Below are 8,742 nucleotides of genomic sequence, written 5' to 3'. Positions count from 1 at the left end.
GATGGCTTTGAGTGTGAAGTCCGAATCAAACGAAGACGCAAGTCCGTCGCAAGTTTTTTTCTTGTGCTTGCTTGTATCTCGTTGGCTGTCTACTTGCGATGACTTGCGAAGACTTGTCTATCGTCTGACACAAGTCACAGCAAGTAAACATGCGATGGACTTCAGGACTTGCGTTCTCGTTTAATTCGGCCTTGAGGCTGGGGGTTCGTTTGCGGTTGTCGAATGTCTACCACCTGAAGATTCCCATACGGATGAAAGTCATGAAACAGACTGTAGTGGACGATTTTTGGTAAGCAAACTTTGTAACTCTTTATTATAAACATGGACTTCTAACCAAAAAGCCACTCCCCACATACATAGATCAGTGTGCGATCCCACAATTCTATGCAAATCAAGTGTTGATTCATCGTTTTTCTCGAGGAAAGGCACATGGAGGTCGACTGAAGAAAAATACGAAACACTTCATCAACAAAGATACAGCATGCCGGCGTATTTTCAGAAGCCGGAGAACGCTTTGAAAAGGGCAAACGGTAGGATGAATCCTCGATTGCTATTTAAGCACGATTCTGAGTTTGCGATGTGTGTGTAAAGTTGTTTTATGTTTGTCGGAAAGATGTACAGACAGTACAGTTCATAATAGTGTGTGTGAAGTTTACTCGTATATCGCATGTAAAATTGTGTATAAAAGCGATCGTCGTTTTGTTTGAACGAAATTTACTGCACATGTATACGAATTGAAGAAACGTGAGGTCATACAGTGCTTTTGTTGATCTGATCGTCTTTAAGCTGTCTATCATTTACCTCTTATGAAATGATCAGCCGCATTATAATACGTGTATTCGATCATTATAACATCGTTTTATTATTAAATCTGTATAGGATTAATCATAATAATAATCTTTAGTTTAGTAATAAATACTAAAGTGCATTGTAGATTGTAGATCAATAATATAAACACTCGCCTGATTGCCCTGTGATAAATTTTTTTCTGGATTCCTGCAGTAAAATATTCTTTCACATGGGCAGAAAGTTGCTCTTTTTAAAAGGGTCTTATTGTAAAAATGTACTTTCATATGAGTTGAGGACTCCAATAGGATGCACTGCCATGATTACTTCTTGCTTGAAAGAGTGACATCCTTAAGAATACTTGACTAAGGAGTATGTATCTTCTGGGCATACCTATTTATTCTTTAATAGCCTTACCCCTTAACTTAAAATTACCCCTATTATAGATGCTGAACTGACCATATCATAGGGTTGAACAGATCCTATAATAACAAAGTACAGTTCAGCATCTTCAATTCAAGTACTAGTGTAGTGCTAGACTAGTTTGTCATGAGTCTAGCTTTCAACTTTAAGATAATATGGAAAGTCTATTCCAGAGCAGTGGTAGACATTTGTAATTCACTTGATCAACTGTTTTATTGTATGATCATTTCTTTGTTTAATTAAAGAGTTTATTGAAGTTGGCAAGAAGGAAGAAGCTCTTGCTGCATTGCGTGATGTCATTAAAAGCAAGAAACATCGCACTTTGCAAAAGATCCATGAACCGATCCTTCGCAAGTACCTAGAGCTGTGCGTCGACCTGCGTCAGAGCCATGAAGCCAAGGAGGGGATGTACCAATACAAGCTCATCTCCCAACAAGTCAATGTTGCTTCTCTGGAAGATGTCGTCCGATATTTTCTCACCCTGAGCGAGAAAAAGGCGGAGGCAGCGCAGGAGGAATCTCGGGAGAAGGTGGATGTTGAGGATCTTGAAGAAATACAGACACCTGAGAGTATATTGTTGAGCTTTGTTAGCGGGGAAGTGAGTCAAGATCGTGTTGACAGATTGATGGTTACTCCGTGGGTGAAATTTCTATGGGAAGCCTATCGCAACGTGCTGGAGTTGTTGAGGAACAACGCTCGTGTTGAGAAGTTGTATCATGAGGTAGCACAACAAGGTATGGAAGAGAAAATTTTTTTGACAAAATAAAGAAAACAATGATGTAAAAAGGAGTGAAGAGGTTAGAGTGGATAGAGTAGAACAAGATGGAACAAGATTAGGATATATATTTTTTGCAAATGATGATCATTTTTCTTCTGAAAATTGATGAGTAATTTCATCACCCATAGACTGATGCAAAACTGAAGAATACTCTTTTTTGTCTAGATTTTAGACTTCTTTTGTTGAATTTTTATTGTTTTACTCCTTTAGCATTTAAATTCTGTCTAAAGTATACGAGGAGAACTGAGTTTCGTAAACTGTGCGATAATGTAAGTACTACATAATTGTGTGGGTATGAATGCTAGTTATGAATGGTACTCCATCAACCATTGAAATGCAAGGTAGAAAAGTCTTTCCAAGGACTTTAGTTCATTATTTTTATTATGTTTAGCTACGAAATCATCTCCAGTTGATCATCAGACATCAAGGGCAAACTAATGCTGTGAACCTGAGCAATGCGGACAGCATTCAAATGCATTTGGAGACAAGGCTTGCCCAACTAGACAGTGCTATTGCTATGGAATTATGGCAGGTTTGTGTCTTAGCAAAATGACTTTATTCTAGCTTATATTAGTTAACCAATTAGACTGAAACGTGCCTAGATATGCAGCGGTTTATTTTTTTCCTCAGGAAGCATTCAAAGCAGTTGAAGATATCTACAATTTGATGCAACTTGCAAAGAAGACACCAAAGCCACAACTGCTTGCAAACTACTATCAAAAGACAGCATTGGTTTTCTGGAAATCTCGAAACTATCTCTATCATGCTGCTGCTTTGCAACGGTTGTTTGTGCTGTGCAGGGAACAGAAGAAGACAATAACACCTGAAGAACAACAAAAGTAAGACAAGCTACAGCTGCTTGTGATTGGTGAATCTGATAGATTCACTGCCTTTGATTGGTTCATGATCCTCCAATGGTAGTGGAAGTCAAATCTGAACCTTGTTAATATTCATTCCTCTTCCTGTTTGTACGGAAACCATTTCAACTACATGTTCGTGTTTAATCTTTCTTATTCAGAATGGCATCTCGTCTTCTCGTTGCTGTTCTTTCAATTCCATTGCCCTTGCCTCAAACGGAATCCGACAAATACTTGATGTTTGACGAAGTTGCTCGTGAGAAATCTCGCCGTCTGGCCACACTTTTGAGCTTGCCAACTGTGCCTACTCGAAAGAAACTTGTTGGAGATTTGGTTAGTACAATCAAGTTCATATCCAAATAGAAATAAAATGATAAAAACACTATCTGCAAAAATCTGTATGCCTAATAAACAGTATCTGTCAATTTAATGAAAGTTGAGTTGCTAGATAACAGTTAAATGATATCAAACTTCTAAAAATGCATTTCACCTTACCAACTAAAGAATCAGACAATAAGCTTGTTTGCAATTCTTTTGCAGATAAAGTTGAATGTTCTTGACTACGCTATGCCAGAAATCAAGAATTTGTACCAATGGCTTGAAGTTGATTTTAATCCATTGGAACTGTGCAAAGATGTCGAAGGCGTTACAAATATTTTGAGCGAAAATGAAGAGCTTAGCACTTATGTTAAACCACTTCAGGATATCACCATTGTTAAACTTCTCAACCAGGTAATGGCAAATAAGCAAAATACCACATATGTGTGTCTTTTGCCTGGATAAATGTTGTGATTTAGTAGTTGACAAATTAAACGTAATCCTGTTTCAAAATTGTTTACAGGTTTCGCAAGTGTATCAGACTATCTCGATTCCAAAGTTGCTGGAGTTAGCCTCATTTACGGATGTTTTCAACTTGGAGAAAGTTGTTGTTGAGGCTGCAAAACGAAACAATTTACAGGTTTGTTGAAGTGTAACGAAACGAGATATGAAAGAGTTGGAGAGATTATGGCAGGAAATGGTGAAAATAACTGGGTGGGATAGAGCAAATTAGATTAGCTTAGAGTGAAGTGGTTTGAACAGAACAAAGTGAGATTTATTAGGATATATTTTCTGCAAATGATGATCAATTTTCTTTTCTGAAATTTGATGAGTAACTTCATCACCCATAGACTGATGCAGAACTTTGGATTTTAACTTTTACGTAATGTTTCAGTGGCAATTCACCAGGAGAAGTTATCTTAGTCTTTCTATGTCGTCCATTGCTCTAGGTTCTTATCGATCATCGCTCGAATTCGATCAGTTTCCGTTCAGATCTCAGCGTTGACCAAAAGGAAGAGGTCATGGACGGGCCATATTTTCAGGTAAAACACTTTAAAATCGCTGAGAAAATGACATCAAGTTTTGACTGATTTCTGCCCCAAAAAGTCACCATCTTTTTCATAAAGGAAAGATGGTTTTGCAGATGATGTTGAAATGTATTTCTAGTATGAAAATTGTTATGAATAAAATCTCTTTCACTGATGCTAAACCAAACGAAAATATACAATACATGTACATACATATTGTACATATCTCGGTAGCCACTTGCACTGTGTTAAAATTAAGAAAACTCGTTTTATTAAGGACGACAATGTTTGTTTATATATTGCTGTGTACATTTGATCCATGTTGATATAAAAATATCGTTGTTTTTTTAACTGTAGTCGCTGTCTTCAGAAAAAATACGAAGTCAGTTGATTGTAATGTCTCAGGCCCTTCACAAAGCTATTCAAATCTTGCAACCGCCAGAAATAGTGGTAAGTGTAAAAGTTTCTGTTTAGAACGCTGGTGAATGTTTTGAAGGCAGAATTTTAGGATTTTGAGTGGGAAGAATTGATGTAGCTCCTGGTTAAATATTGATTTGAACTCATGTTTAGATGGAGCGTGCAAAGACCTTGGAAGATGCTATGGCCGCGTACGAACAGACAGCGAAACGAGAGCACCAAGATATGTTGAAACGAAAGCAAATGATTGAAAAACGAAAGGAGCATTTGGAAAACTTAAACATCAAGAAGGTAAGGTGCCTCGTTTGGTTTGCTGTCGAATGAATGCCAACTGTGACTCTTAACCTCGTTTATAGCTTCTTGTTGGGGTTTTAAATTTTCATAAGTTTGAATCTGTTGTGTTTTTTCTTGAAGGAAAAAGAGGAACAAGCTGAACGCGACAAGCAACGGGACAAGGCGCAGGCTGCCGAACGCCAACGACTCGAAGCCGAAGCGACTATGAGGGAGGAAAAGCGAAAACAACGAGAGCTTCAGGAAATTGAAAAGAAACAAGCAATGGAGAAGATTATGGCTTTGAAGAAAACTACTGTTGGTGCCCGAGCTTTGAAGAATTTGACAGAACAGGTATGCTAGTAGGGTAATAGTTGATAACATGTGATAGGTGGATCTTGATAATAGGGGACAATGAGTGATGATATGCGATAGTAATTGATAGTAAGGAATGATGATTGAGAATGGTGATGGTTGAGAGAGGTAATATAGTTGATAATGAGTGATGTTCGTGGATCATAGGTGATGGTGGTTCAGTGTTAAAGGAGGACAATAGATGATAATTATTGAAAATTATCTGGTGACAGATATCAAGAATGTGTCTTGTTATATTTTCAGGAAATAGAAGAAATGGATGCCGACGATATCATGGCTCGCCAGGTTGAGCAACTGGACAGGGAGAAGAAGGAAACTCAGCATAAATTGCGACTTCAAGAGAAGAGAGTTGATCATTTCGAGAGAGCGAAAAGGCTGGAGGAAATACCTTTGTTGGTGAAGCAATACGAAGAGTTTGTTGTGGCGGATAAGGAGTTCTGGGATGAAGAACAAGAGAACACGGTAATACAATGATCTGCGAGCAACAGCAAGCCAGACTAATTCCTTTTAAAACCCAGAAATCATAATAATTTGGCTATAATTTACCGTGGGTAACAAATTATATAACAATGGCATGTCATATTTCAGATAAAAAATGCGATTCGTGAGCGGGAAAAAGCGATGGAAATGAAGAATCGTTTGTTGAGAATCCTGGACGACCGAGATGCATTCCTTGAAAAGTTGGCTGAAAGCCGAAAGAAAGCTCACGAGGTAAACTAAATTTCGTATCTACTCTTGTAACCGTGAAGTGTTCACAAAATACTAAAGCAAACCTCTCGACGACTTGTAAAAACATGGCGCTCGCTATTTGTTTAAAAGTTTTCGAATAGCAAAGTACCAACATATGAACACAATTTTGTCGAAACTGAACGATGAAACGCCTAATTTTTGAAATGTTTTCTGGTCTTTAGGCTAAGAACGAGAAATTCGAGGAAGAGTTGAACAATATTCGCAAAGAACGCCTGAACAATCGTAGGTTGGATCGAATCCGTGAGAGGAAAGTCAAATATCAACGAGAGAAAGAGGAGGCGAAGCGAAAGGCCGAAGAGGAACGATTACGCAAAGGTTTAGTTTTTGTTTATCGTTTGCTAAGCGTGTTTGGCTGTTTTGTGGCAGTAAAAACACATAGGAGCATTTTAATTACAGTTGTTTTGAGGGGATTTCAGTTTCCCGTGCTTAAGTGCGGATGAAGGCGAGTTTTTAATTCAATTTTTCAACACTTTAAGATTTGAATTCGTCCTTGTTTTGTTTTCAGAGCGAGAAGAGAAGGAGCGGATTGCTCGCGAGGAGAATGAACGAAAAGAGGCCGAGGAGAGAGAAAGGAAAGCGAAACTGGATGAAATTGAACGAAAGAAACGAGAGAAAGAGATGGAAATTGAACGAAGAGAAGAAGAGGCCAGGAAGGAAAAAGAGCGGGAAATGAAAGTTGGGCGAGATGGTGAGTGTTTTACACCGTATGATATTTCCCACCCTTCTTTTATTCCTCATCACCCCTAATAATCCCTCATCAACCCTATTAATACCGTATCAATTTTCCCTCAACAGCTCTCATTATCCATCATGTACCCTTAGTATCTCGCACAAACCCTCATCATCCCTCATTACCTCTCATCGACATCTCTCATTGTCTCCTACAATCCCCCATTACGTCTCATTATCTCCACCTCTTATCGACAACCTGTCAATGCCGTAACCCACTTGTTCATTCTTCATACAGAATCGGAGGGTGGTTCGTGGCGTCCCCCCGGTCAAGATGGTGGTGATCGCGCGTGGCGCCGTGGAGATCGCGAGATGGATCGAGATCGCCCGGGCTGGGGTCGTGATGATCGCGAGGGTGGTCGTGCGTGGGGCCGTGATGACCGTGGCGACCGCGGTGGTGCTTGGGGTTCACGTGACCAGGATCGTGATCGAGACCGCTTTGCACGTGATCGGGACATGGATAGGGACCGCGATGGAGGTGGGTATTTCATGTGCCCACTTCACACTTGAAACTTCACACTTTTCGTTGATAGACAAGTTCACATGTTGTTTTTAGGTCGTCCAGCGTGGGGAAGGGACCGTGACCAAGGGCGTCCTTGGGGTCGTGATCAAGATCGTGACCGTGGGGGATGGGGTCGTGACCGGGATCAAGACCGTGGAGGATGGGGTCGTGACCAAGACCGGGGTGGACCACGTGGCGGCGGGTACGACCGGGGGGATGATCGTGACCGCCCGGCATGGGGTCGGGATCGTGATCGCGACGGAGGTGACCGTGGCTCAGGACCTCGTGATGGACCACCACCCAGAGGTAAGCACAGGTGACAAATGGGTGAAGGGGGGAGGTATATGGGTGAGGGTTAAGATGGAATGTACTAATAAAATTACTAATGGTAATTCCAGGCGGTGGGTTTAGAGATGACGGTGACAGTTCCTGGCGTGGCAGCAGAGGTCCCCCTAGAGATGATCGTGGCCCACCTCCCCGTGCAGGTGGTGACCGTTACTCAGATGACCGAGGACCCCCACGGCGTCCAGACGATAGAGAGGGTGGAGGAAGATGGAGGAACAGAGATGATGAAAGAGATCCTGGACCATGGCGGCGTGATGGACCTTCTGCTGGACGCTCTGAAGGTAGCTACTTCATGTTATTCTTTCAATCGTAGTTAAAGCAAATTTCATGTTCAAAAAATCAATGCTGCGTTGCCTTTTCTAACTGCTATTTTCGTTTTTGTAGGTCGTTCATGGTCGGCGGCTCGTAAAGGGGGCAGCGGTGTCACTAGTAGCGGCGAACGTGACCGGAAGCCTGAGGGGGATGGTAGCGATGGCTGGACCACAGTCGGGGGTCGTTAGGGACATATAGGTACATACGAATCTTTTTGCTCAAATTTGCTGTTCGTCAAAACTGAATCTTAGAAAATACTATGTTACGGGGAGAACTAATAAAGAGCATGAATCCATATTCTTAAGTATCATTCTTTGATAAAAGACTTTGATTCAAAAGTCTTTTTAAAATATTTGAAATGAAAGATTATCAAATTGAAAATTTAACTTCTAATAAAAGGAATCACTCAACCAGCTGGTATTATGGTTTTTGTCCCCGAGCGGGCGCAGAGCGCCTGCGAGGGTACTAATTCCGCTCGGAGATTAGGAATTACACCCCGGAACCCGGGAGAGCATAGCTGCATCCAAAGCAATGATCCAAAGTTGTCCAAATCATAGAGATTATAAATAATACGACGTTATTTACAATAACACAGTGTTATTTATAATATCTATGGTCCAAATTCTATGTCATGGACGATCGACGTTGGGTGGTTTTGTAAGTTATGCGCATGCGCGTGTAACGACTGGTAATCAACAAACTTTCCAATTGGCTAAGACAGAAAGTTTGTATTTCAATGAGAACGTACGTCAGGAATTTAACTGTCGTTTCGTAAACCTTTTTGTAAAAGCGTTTCATAAACTTTGTGCAAAATAAAACGAGAGAAACAAGATATATGAAGCATGACAGATA

The 8,742-nt window shown here is 40.6% G+C and overlaps 1 protein-coding gene across 1 annotated transcript; it reads left to right on the top strand.

The window, feature by feature from the left end:
• Nucleotides 1–414: 414 nt before the first annotated feature.
• On the top strand, nt 415–8,293 carry LOC114526002 (eukaryotic translation initiation factor 3 subunit A-like). Its single transcript, XM_028547477.1, has 20 exons — nt 415–530; nt 1,455–1,943; nt 2,198–2,256; nt 2,379–2,519; nt 2,618–2,826; nt 3,006–3,177; nt 3,385–3,576; nt 3,686–3,802; nt 4,113–4,205; nt 4,548–4,640; nt 4,761–4,898; nt 5,022–5,231; nt 5,496–5,714; nt 5,841–5,963; nt 6,164–6,317; nt 6,508–6,690; nt 6,970–7,209; nt 7,288–7,539; nt 7,632–7,859; nt 7,963–8,293. The coding sequence occupies exons 1-20, from the start codon at nt 482–484 to the stop codon at nt 8,076–8,078; spliced, it is 3,477 nt and encodes a 1,158-aa protein (XP_028403278.1). The 5' UTR covers nt 415–481; the 3' UTR covers nt 8,079–8,293.
• The last annotated feature ends 449 nt before the right edge of the window (nt 8,294–8,742 follow it).

Source organism: Dendronephthya gigantea, unplaced genomic scaffold (assembly GCF_004324835.1).
Source record: "Dendronephthya gigantea isolate DGI-Jeju-01 unplaced genomic scaffold, DenGig_1.0 000036F, whole genome shotgun sequence".
In the NCBI taxonomy this organism is placed as follows: Eukaryota; Metazoa; Cnidaria; class Anthozoa; order Malacalcyonacea; family Nephtheidae; genus Dendronephthya; species Dendronephthya gigantea.
The sequence above is the reverse complement of the archived record's forward strand: the minus strand, read 5'-3'. Positions and strand labels throughout refer to the sequence as shown.

Bases quoted from the DNA above. Each gene is read 5' to 3' on its own strand.
- LOC114526002 (XM_028547477.1), top strand. From the start codon at position 482: ATGCCGGCGTATTTTCAGAAGCCGGAGAACGCTTTGAAAAGGGCAAAC. The intron at 2,257-2,378 runs GTAAGTACTACA...TATTATGTTTAG, and splicing joins TTCGTAAACTGTGCGATAAT to CTACGAAATCATCTCCAGTT. The intron at 6,691-6,969 runs GTGAGTGTTTTA...TTCTTCATACAG, and splicing joins AATGAAAGTTGGGCGAGATG to AATCGGAGGGTGGTTCGTGG.